The following is a 17,614-nucleotide window of genomic DNA, read 5'->3' as shown; positions in this document are numbered from 1 at the left end:
TTATATCTCCACCAGAGTTCAGACCTAGTCATTCCATGTAGAGTCTGTTGGGGGCTAGTCTCTATTGAGAATTTACGATAACTGGGTCCACCATATCTGACAATTATGGCAATTCCAAGGGTGGTAAAGGTCTTTTGGCTTTTAAAGATTGCCCTCAATATAGTAAGTTCTTTGATAATCCTCTCATGGACTGTCCTGGAAGACGATTGAGGAAAATTGGAGTTATACTTACCGGTAACTCTGTTTCCAGGAGTTTTCCAATACAGCCATGTTCCCGCCCTTATGTTAACAACTTCCCGTCGGCGCACTGCCTATTTACGTCGGCTGTGTGGCTCTCCCAGGCAAAATCACGTTAATAGGCGTCATCTGCCTGGGAGGCCACTAGGGGGCGAGTGCGTGCCGCCGCCGGCGTGCTCCCGGCCCCGATTGTCAGCGGGGAAGCCAGTGCGGGTGTCAGGTGGCTCCAATTGCCACCTGACACTCTCGATCTCTCCCCGCTGACAGAGAAGGACGGGCGGCTGAGGTAAACACAGCCGTCCGTCCTTCTCCCTGCAATGATCACAGAGACCATGCAATCCTGCTATATAGAATCACATTTCTCTATGATCATTTCAAAAGCCCAACCCCCCCCCCCCCCCGACAGTTAGAATCACTCCCCTAGGCTTACATTTAACCCCTTGATCACCTATGCAGTTAACCCCTTCCATGCCAGTGTCATTATTACAGTAATAGTGCATATTTTTAGCATTGATTACAGTAGTAATGTCACTGGTCCCCCCAAAAGTGTCAAAGATGTCAGTTAGGGGTCCGATCTGTCCGCCGCAATGTCGCAGTCCAGAGGAAGAAAAAAAAAAAAAAAAAAAACGCAGATTGCCGCCATTACTAGTAAAAAAAAAAAATGACAAATCTTTCCCGTAGTTAGTAAATGCCATAACTTTTGCGCAAACCAATCGAAATACGCTTTTTTTGATTTTTTTTTACCAAAAGAAGCAGAAAAATTGGCCTACAATGTTAAAAATGGATTTTTGTAAAATCTTACCGTAAAATCCTTTTCTCTTAAGCTCATTGACAGACGTAGTCCTCCTTGATTAATATCAACTTGGGTTACACTGCCCTCTACAGGAGTAGGACTAGACAGGAAAGAAAACGTTCTGGCCACCCCCTAGGGGCAGTCCCAGAGGGTATATCCTCTCACTTCCTGCTACAGCAAATCAGTTATGTCACAAAGCAGTGTTTAGAGAATTTAACCCAACCCAAAAACAGAGGAGCGGGTACTACGTCTGTCAATGAGCTTAAGAGAAAAGGATTTTACGGTAAGATTTTACAAAAATCCATTTTTCTCTGTCGCTCATTGACAGAGGTAGTCCTCCTTGATTAATATCAACTCGGGACGTCCCAAAGCAGTGCCACAAATGAGGGGTGGGAAAATGGAAATCAAAATCCAATCTAGAAGGCCCAACCGGTGCCAACTAGAAGTTTAAAAGGTTCATCAATCAAAAGATGAGACTCAACAGAAATTCCAACGGAAAAAAACCCTCGAGATAGACCACCGGTCTCCTCAAATTGCGGTCTGCAAAACCTTGCGGCCAAATGAGGCATCCACCGATGCCATCACATCAACTTTATAAAATTTTGTAAAGGTATGCACCGACTACCAGGTAGCCGCCTTGCACACCTGGACCACTGACGCCTGATGGCGGTAGGCCCAGGAAGTACTGAGCGCTCGAGTGGAGTGCGCCTTAACAGGGAACGGAGGATTCCGACCCTTAATAGAATAAGCCTGTACCACCGTCTGTCTAATCCATCTGGAGATAGTCGTGGCAGATGCAGGCAACCCCTTTCTGGGGCCATCCGTGATCACAAAAAGTGAATCCGTCTAACGGAACGATTCCGTAGTCTTCAGGTATACCCCGATTGCCCGCACCACATCCAAGGAATGCAACGCACATTCCTGAGGATGATTGGGCTTAGGACACAAGGAAGGTAGCACAATATCTTCATTCAGATGAGAGTCTGAAAACCACCTTAGGAAAAAAAGATGACTTCGGATGAAGAACTACCTTATCCCTATGAATCCCCAGATATGGGGAATGACAATAATGCAGCCAGTTCTGACACCCTGCGTGCAGAAGTGATAGCCACCAAGAAGGCCACCTTCTGGGATAATGTAAGCAAGGGAATCTCCCTGATATTTTCAAAGGGAGGTTTCTGAAGAACCGACAACACCAAATTAAGATCCCAGGGTGGTAAGGGAGCGCGCACTGGCGAAGCCAAGTGCTGCACCTCCTGGATGAAATTCTGCACCAAGGAATGAGTAGCCAGAGGCTTCTGGAAGATTGCTAACGCTGAAACCTGACCCTTGATAGTGCCCAAGGATAGTTTCTGCTCAACCCCCTTTTGCAGAAAAAAAACAAGATTCGGGTCACCGAATAGGTACGTGGGGGAAAACTCCTACGATTCACACCACGCAATATAAGCCTTACATGTGCGATAATAGACTTTGCTGGAAGTCGCTTTTCTTGCTTTAATTAGAGTAGGAATAACTGAAGCTGACAATTCCTTGTCCTTCAGTACCTGGGTCTCAATGGCCAGGCCGTTAAAGCTAGCGACTGTAAAGCACGATGGAAGATCGGTCCTTGAGACCGCAGATCCTCCCTGAGAAGAAGTCTCCAAGGGAGCGTCCGCGACTAGTCTTGCCCAAGTCGGCGTAACCGGCTTGACGAGGCTAGCCCGGAATTACCGGGATAACTGGAGTTCTCTCCACCTCTATCCTGCGGAGAAATCTCAGCAGTAACTTGAGAAGGGGGAAGACATACAGTAGCTGATACTTCCCCTATGGGGCGCTCAGCGCGTCTGCTGCGTCCGCTAGAGGATCGCGGGCGCGAGCCCTGTTGAGCCAACCTGCCAACAGATCCCTCTCCGGGGTGCCCCAATGAAGGGACAGCTGGTGAAATACCTCTGGATGAAGAGACTATTCCTCTTGATCCAGAATCTGACGGCTGAAATAATCTGCCTGTCCACCCCGTGATAAATATCGGAGAGAACTGGAACAACTGTTCCCCCAATAAGAATGTTGGCCACTTCTATGGCCGCCAGGGCACTCTTGGTGCCCCTTGGTGATCGACATAAGTCATGACTGTGGCATAGCCTGATTGGATCCGAACCGGGCTGCCCTGGAGCTGCTCGGTCCAGTAAATCAGACAAAGTCTGATCGCTCTCAGTTCCAACACATTTATCGGTAACCTGGAATTTATCAGAAGAAATGACTTCCCCTGGCTGAGCATCGGAGACCGAAGCCACCAGACCAGAGCCTCCCTGGTCCGCTCGCTCAATCAGATCAGATTGTCCAGGGAATCGGGATTCCGATTCCATATGAGAAGAATCTCCTCTTGGAGAATTCGGGTATGAGACTGGGCAAACGGTACTGCCTCTAAAGAGGCGACCATCAATCCCAGCCAGTTGACGGACAGCAACATCCGAATCATTGACTGAATCTTCTGGAGTTTCTCCGCATGGAGAAACACTCTTGCCAAGGATGTATCCAAAATTAGGCCCAGATAGTTCAGTCTCCTGGTGGGAACCAGGGATGATCTTTGGGAAAAGCAACGAAAACGCTGATGTCCTGCGAAGATGGGGATATGAGGATAGGCATCCTAAATGTCGATGGACGCCAGGAAATCCCCCTGATGCAGGGAGGCCACCACTGTATGGACGGACTCCATCTCTTCCAAGACCAGAATTGGACGCACCTAGCCCTTTTTCCTGGGCATTGTGAACAGGTTCGACTAGAACTCCTCCAAGGAATGGGAACTACCACTGCTTGTTGCATCAAGCTGTCCCCCACAAAGCTTTAAGCGACCCGGGGATGTCGAATATTGTAAGGGAAGAATCGCACCGGTGGAAGTGATCGAAACTCGATCTTGTATCCCGACCATATGACCTTGTGAACCCCTTTATCCGGGATTCTGGAAAGCCCTGGATCTGGAAACCGGTGAAGACGTCCCCCCCACCCTAGAGCTGGGTGGGGCCCATTCTGTCAATCCAACGGGATAACAGTGGCTTTATTTAGTCTGGAAATCAGTGAGTCCACTATTGGTGGTACCGTCCATCTTTGTAATGAGGGATTCCTCAAAATGATAGCGCCTAGCAATGCGTTTGGAAATAGCAGGGGCTCGTTTACAGACGACCCCATTTGAGCAAGGGAAACCCTTCATCATTTTGGTAGGCTTGCTAGTACCAAAAAAGGAATATGAGTCTCCGCTACCTCTGCCGGTGTTACCTCAAGATTTAAGGTTTCCCGGACAGACACAACTAGTGCTTCCACCAACGCTTCTTGTGCTATGGCGGAGGCAGAAGCGTCCTCCTCACTGTCTGAGGAGACCGTACCTGAGACAACAACCCCAGAAAAGGGGCTGCAATGACCAGCTCAGAATCCGTATCTGAAGTATCAGATGACCTAGGGGTAGGCGGGGGTCGCTCTTCTTGACCCCCGTCCCTGACAGGCTACCTCCACCCGGGATACCAAAGACTCCAAAACTGCTGATAATGCATCATCACAAATGGGGTACTGGAGGGTCCTGCGGCCACCCCGAGGGGATCAGGTGGGGATACATGTGTGGCAGGGTTCATGTAACAAGACACTTGCCAGCAAACACAAAAAAATTAATTACAAGAAAAAAAAACATTTTTTTTTTTTTTTTTTAACTTAGTCCCCCAGCGCAATAGCGCCCCTCAGTCTACCTGCTTGGACCCCTCAGAAAGAGAGAGAGACCCCAAGGCTCACCTGATGCACAGAAGTTTCTTATCAACTTGCTTTCAGCACTGTCTGTTACAGACAGGAAGTCTTTGGCTTGCTTTCCCTGGGCCAAGGAGGCGGCTCCGCCCCTTTACACGCCTTCCGGCGCCTCCCAATTACTCCACAAGGTGTTTGGTCACCTCAAACATGGCCGCCCCCATGCTGGAGACACGAGGCTACGCAAATATGGCGGCCTTGTGTGATCTGCAAGAAAAAATGGCGGCGGTCTGTATAGGATAGCGGCGGCTTGCAAGCTAGCAGCGGCCTGCGGGAGGTGTGCATTTGGCCTGTGCGGCCTACGGGAATGCTTTGGCCTGCGGGTGGTGTCCTCGGCCTGCGGGAGGCTGTGCGGCCTGTGGAAGTGACCGGCTTTCTGGAGGGATAGCGATCTGTGGCTGCAGTAACTCAGGCATAGGCATCGGCCTGTGTACACACTATGACAGGTAGGATACCTCTATACCTCATGGTAATGCCTTTTAGTAGTCTGCCACTGACTTCAGTCACCCTTACAGTCATATAGTGACTTTAGATCGTCAGCTCCCAAACCAAGCCTCCTGGTTTCTATTCACAAAATCACACTCAAAATTGGGGGATCTGTGGAATCCCCCAAGAAACTGAGAAACTGAGTGTCCGACCATCCCAGAGAGGGGCCCGCGTCCACCAACAAACCCGACAGGGGGAGAGGGGGAACATTCTACTCACCATACCGGAACCAGGCGGGCGCCAACTCCTGACAGAACCCCTCTCCACCGGGGTGGGGGGGCTGTCGACCAATACGGACGCCGTGACTCTGCTGGTCATTGGCGTCCAGGCGAGACGTTTAACTCGCAGGATTAGTCTATGTCGCGGCCGACCCAGCGCGGAGCTAGGGCCTGCACGCGCTCGTAGGCTGAACTGGGGTGACCACTGGATCTCAACATCCAGCCCGTCGCCCAGTTTCAGCGTACTTGCTTGTAGATCTCACAGGAACACTGGAGAAAAAAAGCTGTCTAAAAAAGTATTTCTGAAAAAAAAAATCCTGCCAGGACCGAAGATCCTAGCAAGGCATCTAGGTCCTTACTCCTAACTAGACAGAAAAAAACTGATTTGCTGTAGCAGGAAGTGAGAGGATATACCCTCTGGGACTGCCCCTAGGGTGTGGCCAGAACGTTTTCTTTCCTGTCTAGTCCTACTCCTGTAGAGGGCAGTATAACCCGAGTTGATATTAATCAAGGAGGACTACGTCTGTCAATGAGCGACAGAGAAAAAATGTTGATTTTTAACATTTTTTTGGGAATGTTATATAGCAGAATGTGAAAAATAGTTTTTTTTTTTTCAAAATAGCGCAAAAAATAAAAACTATTTGTGGGAAAAAAAGGACATCAATTTCGTCTGGGTACAGCGTTGCACGACCGTGCAATTGTCCAGTAAAGTAACGCAGTGCGGAATCGCAAAATAGGGCCTGGTCATTAAGCAGCAAAATCTTCCGGGCTTAAAGTGGTTAATTATTGTTTTTACGTTTGTATATGCTTTAAGGTTTTGTCCTTCTGTTCTTGGTTTAAAACTGACCAGTTCACAAGAAGGACTGCCTTTTTAAAGTGTATTGGTGATGCGTTTCCTGTTCCTGTTGGAGGAGGTGCTTCTCTCATGAGCCGTCTTGGAAGACTCCGGGAAACAGAGTTAGTGGTAAGTCAAAGGCCCCTTTCACACATACGGTCCGTTCAGTTCATCAGTTCAGTCACGTCAAAATGTGTCCGTTGTTCGTCCGATCCGGTTTTTTTTGACGGATGAAAAATAGGGCATTCATACATTCAAAAAAACGGACATCGAAGGAAGTGGATGAAAACGGATGTTAACTGATGATCATCCGTTGTCATCCGTTTTTACATAGAGATGCATTGATGTCCGTTTTTCATCCATCAACGGTTGGATGAAAAACGGACAGCATGTGTGAAAGGGGCCTTAGGCCCCTTTCACACAGGTGGACCGTTCAGATCCGCCTGTCAGTTTTGTTGGCGGATCTGAACGGTCCCCCCATGCATCTCTATGGGGCATCGGATGTCAGCCGAGACATGTCCGCTGACATCCGATCCGTCAAATCTGGACGGATGGAAACCCTATTTTCTATCCATCCAGCGGATCGAATGAGATCAGATCGGAACAGACCGACGGTCCGTTCCCATCCGATTCCCCCATAGAGATGCATTGGGACCCGACAGCTGTGTCTCCGCACACAGAGCTGAGAACAGCTGTCATCCTCCTGCTCAGCGGGGGATCGGTGGAGCGATCCCCTGCTGAGTAAAACGGAGTCCGTTTGATGGACTCCTAGTGTGAAAGAGCCCTAATTTAATGTTATACTTACCTGCTCTGCCCAATATCCTCCTTACCTCCTCCCCTGCTGGTACTGTCGGCACCTCCTTCCTAGAAATGTCCCCTCAGCAATCTGTGAGCTAAGGGGCCACTCATGTGGGCGTGCTCCTGAGCTGGGCTGTGTGAGTGCCGGTAAGCCCAGCTCCCACTCCCTGCTAACAAGAGTTTGACAGACAGCCGCAGGAACAGTGAGAACAGCCAGGTAAGTGTTTAGGGGCTGGGGTGCTAGGACAGGTAATAGAGCATTTTTTAACTTAATGCAGGGAATGCATTCAGGAAAATAAACATTTTGAATTTACGTGCTTTCACATTCCAGGACTAGATATGATGGAAGGTTTTCCTAATGCACAATAAAAAGAAAATCTAAGCCGCAGGATATGTCCAGCTTTTCACAGTTGTGCATATTACAATGTATTATTTCTGCAGTGTGCTCAAATCAGGCAGAGTCCCAAGGCATAAACTTTCCCAATAGAGCCCTAAGAATATCTGAAACCGCTTGTGTGCCATTTAATCTGAGCAGACGATTAGACAAATTAAAAAATCCAGATTTTGCTTACACATACATGAACTACAGTAAAAGATCCTGGATATTTATGGTAATTATAGCACTGCTCTCTTTATTATGCCAATAAAAAGTACTCTGGATAAAAGCTGTCCCAGTTCAGATGCGTAAGAACATTATTACACAAGACGAGGGAGGGAATAATAATTACAGGCACTGTACAGAGATTGCAGCAGAGGCATCGCACACTGTGGGACAGAACATTAAACTTGCCAAGACGTGGTTGGGTAGATGTTGTTGAATACAATTTCATGGCACAGTTAACCAATAATACATTTGTGTGTAACTGACCAATACAAGGTGGATACTTTCATTCCATAACACACTAGGAGGCTCAGAACCATTATTGATGCTAAAACCCAACTAGAACCGTCATCAATCCACCTCCCTCCTGCAATACAGCTGTCCTGTCTACAATCTGTTGCAGTGCCTTGCATTATCTGCAATGGTTGCAGAAAGTCATACGAGCTGCACTTGCCAAGTGGCACCGCTATTAAATTGTGATAGATCGGAGCTGACAATCTGATCTGCTGAAGAACCACAAGCCCTGCACACAATGAGCGGGGTGTGCTGAGCCTCGTGCCTCCACTTCTGATATTACTCGCCGTTGTTCCTGCCAGGCTTGGCAGCTGTTTAGCAAACAATGGATAGGACTGTTCACTCACTGAACTGTCCATGATGATCGTTTCTGTATATTACCTACACATAGGATGACCAGGAACTGCAGACACAATGCAAACAGTAAGCTACAATGGTATGACAAAGAAAGTGCTGCAGGGTGAGAGGCCCCCAATGGTAAACAATGAGACCAGGATAACATTCAGCCCTGGGACAGCTGTCAGGTGATCCAACCTCTATCCAACAGAAGCAGCCAGAAGCAACTAATGAAATGCCCCCCCCAACCACCTGATCCAATACATCCTTCTGGCATATAGAGGGTTAACCAGCAGTCATTCCAATGTACCCTCCTGAATGTTATAAAACTCCAATACCAACTATACCAACCACCAATCAGAACTTCACACACCCAGCTGCCAATCACTGCCTCTCTATACCCCGCACCTCCCAATACCCACCTCTCACCTGTATACCCCCTGCACCCGCCTGTCACCCACCACTTGTGTCCCGTACACTCCCTACGCCCACCGCCCGTACACTCCCTACGCCAACCACCTGTCACCCGTACACTCCCTACGCCAACCACCTGTCTCCCCTACACTCCCTACGCCAACCACCTGTCGCCCCTACACTCCCTACGCCAACCACCTGTCGCCCCTACACTCCCTACGCCAACCACCTGTCACCCGTACACTCCCTACGCCAACCACCTGTCGCCCGTACACTCCCTACGCCAACCACCTGTCTCCCCTACACTCCCTACGCCAACCACCTGTCTCCCCTACACTCCCTACGCCAACCACCTGTCGCCCGTACACTCCCTACGCCAACCACCTGTCACCCGTACACTCCCTACGCCAACCACCTGTCACCCGTACACTCCCTACGCCAACCACCTGTCGCCCGTACACTCCCTACGCCAACCACCTGTCGCCCGTACACTCCCTACGCCAACCACCTGTCGCCCGTACACTCCCTACGCCAACCACCTGTCTCCCCTACGCCAACCACCTGTCTCCCCTACACTCCCTACGCCAACCACCTGTCTCCCCTACACTCCCTACGCCAACCACCTGTCTCCCCTACACTCCCTACGCCAACCACCTGTCTCCCCTACACTCCCTACGCCAACCACCTGTCGCCCGTACACTCCCTACGCCAACCACCTGTCGCCCGTACACTCCCTACGCCAACCACCTGTCGCCCGTACACTCCCTACGCCAACCACCTGTCTCCCGTACACTCCCTACGCCAACCACCTGTACACTCCCTACGCCCACCACCTGTCACCCATACACTCCCTACGCCAACCACCTGTCGCCCGTACACTCCTTATCCCCCACCTGTCACCCCAGTACACTCCCGTCACCCACATCCTCCATGCACCTACCTGTCACCCACATCCTCCATGCACCTACCTGTCACCCACATCCTCCATGCACCTACCTGTCACCCACATCCTCCATGCACCTACCTGTCACCCACATCCTCCATGCACCTACCTGTCACCCACATCCTCCATGCACCTATCTCTCACCCACATCCTCCATGCACCTACCTCTCACCCACATCCTCCATGCACCTACCTGTCACCCACATCCTCCATGCACCTACCTGTCACCCACATCCTCCATGCACCTACCTCTCACCCACATCCTCCATGCACCTACCTCTCACCCACATCCTCCATGCACCTACCTGTCACCCACATCCTCCATGCACCTACCTCTCACCCACATCCTCCATGTACCTCTCACCCACATCCTCCATAAACCTACCGGTCACCCACATCCACCATGAACCTACCTGTTACCCACATCCTCCATGCACCTACCTGTCACCCACATCCTCCATGTACCTCTCACCCACATCCTCCATGTACCTCTCACCCACATCCTCCATGTACCTCTCACCCACATCCTCCATGTACCTCTCACCCACATCCTCCATGTACCTCTCACCCACATCCTCCATGAACCTACCGGTCACCCACATCCTCCATGAACCTACCGGTCACCCACATCCTCCATGAACCTACCTGTTACCCATACCCTCCATGCACCTACCTGTCACCCATACCCTCCATGCACCCTCCTGTCACCCACACCCTCCATGCACACTCCTGCCACCCATATCCTTCATGAACCTACTGGTCACCCATATCCTCTATGCACCTTCCTGTCACCCACATCCTCCATGCACACACACAGCTGTCACTGCTCCCCTCCTCACCAGACAGGTTCCTCCTCTTCTCCCTCGCCCTGCTTCCGTCGGTCCTCTCATAGAAGCCCAAGGTCTCCGCCGTGGCGGCTTTCTTCCCTCCATCCTCCTCCTTGTCCTCTCCGCTCAGAGCCGCCGCGTCCGCCATCCCCAGCCGCGGCGGCAACTAGTGCAGAGACGAGTCTACCAAACAGCGCACGTCATCACAGGGCGCCGCTCTGGACTCGGGGTGGAGTAAACGCTGACGGCACTTACTGAGGAGGCGGAGCCTCGATTCCCTTGCAGCCATTTTGACTATGGTCAACCTGCCCAGATCCCAATGACTTCATGTATAGTGCTCTTAGTGTAAGAAGCTGTGTATTGGCTCAGCTATCTCACCTGCTGTTCCTGTACATAATATGACATTACTGTATAAGCCCATGGAGTTCCATCAGCTTTAACTACTTAAGCCCCGGAGGATTTGGCTGCTAAAGGACCAGGGGTTTTTTTGCGATTTTTTACTGCGTGACTTTAACGGACAATTGCGCGGTCGTGCGACACTGTACCTAAACGAATTTGACGTCCTTTTTTTCCCACAAACAGAGCTTTCTTTTGGTGGTATTTGATCACCTGTGCGATTTTTTGATCACGCGCTATAAACAAAAAAAGAGCGTAAATTTTGCAAAAATAACAATATTTTTCACATTTTTTTATATGAAATTCCCCAAAAAAAAAAGTAAAAATCAAAATTTTTTAACATTTTTCGGCCAATTTGTTTTATGCTACCTATGTTTGGTAAAAAAATCGCAAAAAGCGTATTTTGATTGGTTTGCGCAAAAGTTATCGCGTTTACTAACAAAGGGAAAGATTTTTGTCATTTTTGGTGTTTTTTTTTTTAACGCGTAATGGCGGCGATCTGCGATTTTTTTTTCGGTACTGCGACATTGCGGCGGACAGATCGGACCCTTGACTGACATTTTTGACACTTTTGGGGGTACCAGTGACATTACTGCAGTAATCAGTGCTATACATATGCACTGTTACTGCAAAAATGACACTGGCAGGGAAGGGGTTAACTTTATTGGACAGGGAGGGGTTAAGTGTGTCCTAGGGGCGTGATTCTAACTGTGCAGGGACATTCCTATTGGTGTAAAAGCAAAGATCAACCGTTCTACATAGTAGAACGGACAGATCTTCACTTTTACACAGGGAGAACTGACAGGCAGCTTGTTTACACAAGCCGCTCTGTCTTTCTCCCTTCACAGGAGCGATCGCAGTGTGACTGGCGGACATCGAGTCCGCCGGTCACACGCACTGACTTGTCTGTGAACGAGCCGCGGCGGGCGCGCGCCTCGGCGGGCGCGCGCCCGCGATAGGCTCGCAAGTCAGTGACAGGCGAGTGACGTACCGATACGTCACTCTGCCTGGCCGGGGCTGACCGCCGCAGTATATAGTCGTGCGGCGGTCGGCAACCGGTTAAAATGCCTGAGCCAAAGCTCCCAACAGTCCCTGATTTCGAGGGACTCCCTGATTTTATACAAAGTCCCCCCCTTCTACTCACTTGTCCCTTATTTTGGTCTCATCTATATAATTGTATATAAAATGCACTTTTTATCTTTACAAAGTGTTTCACAGTGCTAAGCCTTCATCCGATTTCTAAATTGCTGCATTTGTAAATTTCAAAAGCCAGTATAAAGGAATAGTAGAGGATAAAAAAAAAAAAAAAAAAAATTGTGGGTTTACCTAATCACTTCTTTTTTATTTCTTTATTCTCCTCAAAGGAGACGTGACAGGGGTTTCCTATGCCTACACACTTTTGCTAATAGATGTCCCTCATACCCATCCTAAAAAGTTGGGAGGAATGCCTGAGCTACCATTGCAGTCTACAGAGAACGTCAATAAAGCTGATTGTGTTTATTGATCAGTATGTGGCACACCTCACAACTTTTCCTCTGGATAAAGCGGGACAATTTTTAAAGGGGCAAAATGTCCCCACATTCCCCGCCGCACCTTCCCTGCCTCCTACATGCAGCTTGCAGGCTTGTTGGGGGTACATAAGTTGTGGGGGTCTGCGAGCAGAGGGGGCTTATCGGAAATTGGAAAGTCCCTTTAGTAATAAGAAGGTCCCCAGATACTGCCCCCCACATGAATGAGTATGGGGTACACAGTACGCCTACTCATTCACAAAAAATATAACCTCGAAATAAAGACGCCCAAACATTTGACAAGTCATTTCTTTGTCAAAAAAAAGTTCCTTGTTGTAAATCTGCACTATATTGTCAAAAGTATTGGGACGCCTTAAGGCCCCTTTCACACATAGGGCTCTTTCACACGGGCGTTCCTTTTTTTTTGCCCGATCAGGTCCTTTTTTTTTTTTTGTAACGGACACGGATGACACTTGTGTCATCCGGTCCGTATGTCCGTTTTTCATCCCATCCGTTTGCGGCTGAAAAACTGACATAATGCATGTCTATGTAAATACGGATGTCTGCGGATGACACCACTGACATCCGTTTTTGCTTCCATTCCGTTTTTTGAAAGGAAGAAAAAATAGGGTTCTCCTCCGTTCAAAAAAACTGAACTGAACTGAACTGACAAAAAACGGATGTCAGAGGATGATCATCCGATGACATCCGTATTTACATAGAGATACATTATGTCCGTTTTTCATCCGCAAACGGATGGGATTAAAAACGGAGATACGGAACGCCCGTGTAAAAGAGCCCATACAGTCCGTTCAGTTCATCAGTTCAGTCACGTCAAATGTATCAGTTTTTCATCCATTTTTCATCAGTTTTTTCGTCAGTTGTCATCTGTTTTTCGTCAGTTGTTATCCGTTTTTCATCCGTTTTTCATCAGTTGTTATCCGTTTTTCATCCGTTGTCGTCCATTTTTGATCCGTTGTCATCCGTTGACATCAGTTTTCATCCATTGTCATCAGTTGACATCCGTTTTTCATCCGTTGTCATCCGTTTTTCGTCCGATCCGTTTTTTTGACGGATGAAAAATAGGGCATTCATCCGTTCAAAAAAAAAACGGACATTGACGGAAGTGGATGAAAACGGATGTTAACTGATGATCATCAGTTGTCATCCGTTTTTACATAGAGATGCATTGATGTCCGTTTTTCATCCGTCAACGGATGGATGAAAAACGGACAAACGGACAGCATGTGTGAAAGGGGCCTTACACTCACATAAACTTTTGTTTTTGTTTTTTCTCTCCTTTTTTATTTTATATTTTTTATTCATTTTGATATATCTTCCTAATTTGTTAGAAACAATGGCAACAAATATGATAGTAAACACTGCATTATAGTACAACTGTTTTATTATATGTCGATAGTTGTTGCATGATTGGAGTAAGAAGACATATTGAAAACTATATTTTTGGTGCTTAGTCTTTAGCAAAGTATTATAATAACAAATTGGACTGCTACTGCTATAGTGCCACATTTTTCAACAATAAAACATTATTAACCACTTGCCGACCAGTCACGTTGACTGTACTGCGGCAAAGTGGCTCGATTCCGTCCAGCGACGTAGACCTACGTCGCTGGACTCCTCCCCTCCCCACCCCTCCCGCGCCGCCGGAGGCTCGCTCCCGCTGTTTTCAGTCACAACGGGAGTCGGGCCAGGGGAGGAGCGGCGGTGATCACCGCCGCTCTTCCCCGATCATCGGGGAATCGAGTCTGGAGATCTGCCCGCTTGTGTAAACAAAGCGGGCGGATCTCCTAAGTGACAAACAGTGACAGATTGCAGGGTTCAGCATAGCTGAACATGCGATCTGTCCCTGTGTCACACAGTCACCTCCCCCCACACACGTTAGTAAGCATCAGGCATACATTAACCCCTCCCTCTCCAATAAAATTAACCCCTTCCCTGCCAGTGTCATTTTTTACAGTAACAGTGCATATTTATAGCACTGATTACTATAGAAATGTCACTGGTACCCCCAAAAGTGTCAAAAATGTCAGTCAAGGGTCCGATCTGTCCCCCGCAATGTCGCAGTCCCGCAAAAAAAATCGCAGATCGCCGCTATTACTCGTTAAAAAAAAAAAACACCAAAAATTAAAAAGAAATCTTTCCCTTAGTTAGTAAACGCAATAACTTTTGCGCAAACCAATCAAAATATGCTTATTGTGATTTTTTTTACCAAACATAGGTAGCAGAAAACAAATTGGCCAAAAATGTAAAAAAATTTAGATTTTTACATTTTTTTGGGGGGGGAATTTCATATAAAAAAATGTGAAAAATATTGTTATTTTTTTCAAAATCTACGCTCTTTTTTTGTTTATAGCACAAAAAGTAAAAATCGCACAGGTGATCAAATACCACCAAAAGAAAGCTCTGTTTGTGGGAAAGAAAGGACGTAAATTTTGTTTGGGTACGGCGTCGCACGACCACGCAATTGTCAGTTAAAGTAGCACATTGCCGAATCGCAAAAAGTGGCCTGGACGTAAGACAGCAAAATCCTCCAGTGGTTAAACAAATTATTATTTTTTTTTTTCCAATCATTTTTATTGGGTTTTTCGACAAAACAGCGATAAGAAAACATGTGCAATTGTACGATCAAAATACATTAACGTATTACAGAACTAAAGATATTGAAGAGCTCCTAGATGGAGCTAAGGAGCAAAAGGAAAGAACTGTATTAAATTATACAGAATGCATACAATCGATCACTGAATACTGTAATAAGCCTTCAAGCATATAAATGCCTGAGCCAGGATTACCCAGAAATGTAATAGCACTTCATCGGCAGACAAGAGTGTTTCTGACCCCCCCCCCCCCCACGGCACCCCCAATGGGAACAAATTGCGCCATAGGGGATAAAGCCCCGTACACACGTACCGATCGTCGGCCGAAAAGCTTCGGCCGATGACCGATCTGCCGATTGTAGGCTTGTTAGTATGATGCCTCCGACAGCTGACAGCGCACATTCGGCCAAAAAGAATCTGTCATGCAAGCATTAATATTTTTGTATGCCGACACCAGAACGGCCGATTGTTCGCCAGTCAGTACAGATTTTGGCCGACAGACTGCAGATTTGCAAGACTGGGCATGCTCAGAAAAGGAAAAACACAGGGAAAGTTAACCATTACATGACATCACTTCTGCAGTCGGCTGTAGTCGGCGGACAAAATTCTTGTGCAGTCTTTTGCACTTTTCAACAGACACCGACAGCCCTGGACAAAAGACGGCCGATCGTTCGCCAGCGATCGGTACGTGTGTACGGGGCTTAACAGACCACCTCAAAAAAATTACTGAACCTTAATAGCCTGTGTGGGAGTTTGCACATAAGAGTTCCACATCGCCCAGTTAGTATGACATTTTTGTATGCGATGTTCAGAGTATGCTATTATTTTCTCATATTTGTATGATTCATTCACCACTAGTATAACTTCTACTATTGAGGGGATTTCACTGCCTTTCCATTTCCTGGCAATGACCAGTCTTGCCGCAGAAAGGATATGTTGGATGACTGTCCTATGATGAGGTGGGTACCAGTCTATATCTATACCTAACAATTAAACAAATTTTAATGACATCCCAGTCTTAGTTTATAGGGTTCAATATTGAGTTGGCCAACCATTTGCAGCTATAACAGCTTCAACTCTTCTAGTAAAGCTGGATACACACTATCCAACTTTTGTGGTTAGATTTCCTTCAGATTTACCTTTTCTATGTAGTGCAAGGGCCTGCCAGATTGCATACAAATTGAAAGTGTTTAGGTTTGACCTCATATTATATGGTTTTGGTAAGTCTAAAGGAAAAAGTCTTCAGAAAATCTTATAGTGTGTATGGCCCATAAGGCTTTCCACAAGGTTTAGGAGAGTGTCTATGGAAATGTTTGACCATTCTTCCAGAAGTGCATTTATGAGGTCAGGCACTGATGTTGGAAGATAATGCCTGGCTCACAGTCAGTGCTCTAATTCCTCCCAAAGGTGTTCTATCGGGTTGAGGTCAGGACTTTGTGCAGGCCAGTCAAGTTCCTCCATCCCAAACTCGCTCATCCATGTCTTTATGGACCTTGCTTTGTGCAATGTTCCAAATCATTTGGCGCAGGGGGATGATGGTGTGGGTTTGTTTTTTTGGGGATTGAGCTTGGCCCCTTAGTTCCAGGAAAGGGAACTCTTAAGGCGTGAACATACAAAGACATTTTGGACAATTTCATGCTCCCAACTTTGTGGGGATGGCCCCTTCCTGTTCCAACATGACTGCACACCAGTGCACAAAGCAAGGTCCATAAAGACATGGATGAGTGAGTTTGGGGTAGAGGAACTTGACTGGCCTGCACTTTCTTTTCGAGTCCTGACCTCAAACTGGTTGGAATGAATTAGAATAGAGACTGCGAGACAGGCCTTCTCGTCCAACATCAGTGCCTGACCTAACAAATGCGCTTCTGGAAGAATGGTCAAACATTCCCATAGACACATTCCTAAACCTTGTGGACAGGCTTCCCAGAAGAGTGGAAGCTGGTATAGCTGCAAATGGTGGGCCAACTCAATATTGAACCCCACGGACTAAGACTGGGATGTCATTAAAGTTCATGTGCGTGTGAAGACAGACGTCCCCATACTTTTGACAATATAATGTATCTTCAATCAATAATGCCCACCACTCACTGACTCACTGTATTAAAAACAGGTAACCTTTTGCACGCGCCGGATCCTAACAGTACCACCAGCCAAATGACAACTCCGTGAACTGTCATCAGCTATGTAAGGGAAGAAGAGGAAATAGTGGTGACTTCATTACCCAAATTGGCCATAGCCATGTTTGATCAAGGTTATTGCCCAGATATGGCCAATCCCAATCCCCACCTGGGGATTCCTGGCCAAGTAAGTGAATAGGCTGGGTGACATAAAGTTGGTAAGGAGTCAGGTCATGCAAGCTGGAAGCTGTCATATTTGTCCATGCTGAACACCCTAACCATTTGGACCAAACGCTGAGCTCATCCCTATTCTCTAACCTTGAGCCTTTCGAGATAAACAGTGATTGCCCGTATTCTGAAAATATCAGTATGTTTCCCCCTTCCCTATGTAGCACCACCCCCCAAGGAGCCACTGGCTATGATGGATCCTTTGA

At 47.6% G+C, this 17,614-nt stretch overlaps 1 protein-coding gene across 1 annotated transcript in view; it reads right to left on the bottom strand.

The window, feature by feature from the left end:
- Positions 1 to 10,768, bottom strand: part of TAPT1 (transmembrane anterior posterior transformation 1) — a 152,137-nt gene extending 141,369 nt beyond the window's left edge. Inside the window, exon 1 of the mRNA XM_082243088.1 lies at positions 10,557 to 10,768. Within this exon, the coding sequence (XP_082099214.1) occupies positions 10,557 to 10,692 (136 nt within the window). The 5' untranslated portion in view covers positions 10,693 to 10,768. The remainder of the gene's footprint in view (positions 1 to 10,556) is intronic.
- Positions 10,769 to 17,614: the final 6,846 nt, after the last annotated feature.

The sequence above is a fragment of the Pelophylax lessonae genome, assembly GCF_965119305.1.
Source record: "Pelophylax lessonae genome assembly, chromosome: 1".
NCBI classification, from domain to species: domain Eukaryota; kingdom Metazoa; phylum Chordata; class Amphibia; order Anura; family Ranidae; genus Pelophylax; species Pelophylax lessonae.
This window is presented reverse-complemented; position numbering and strand designations above follow the sequence as displayed.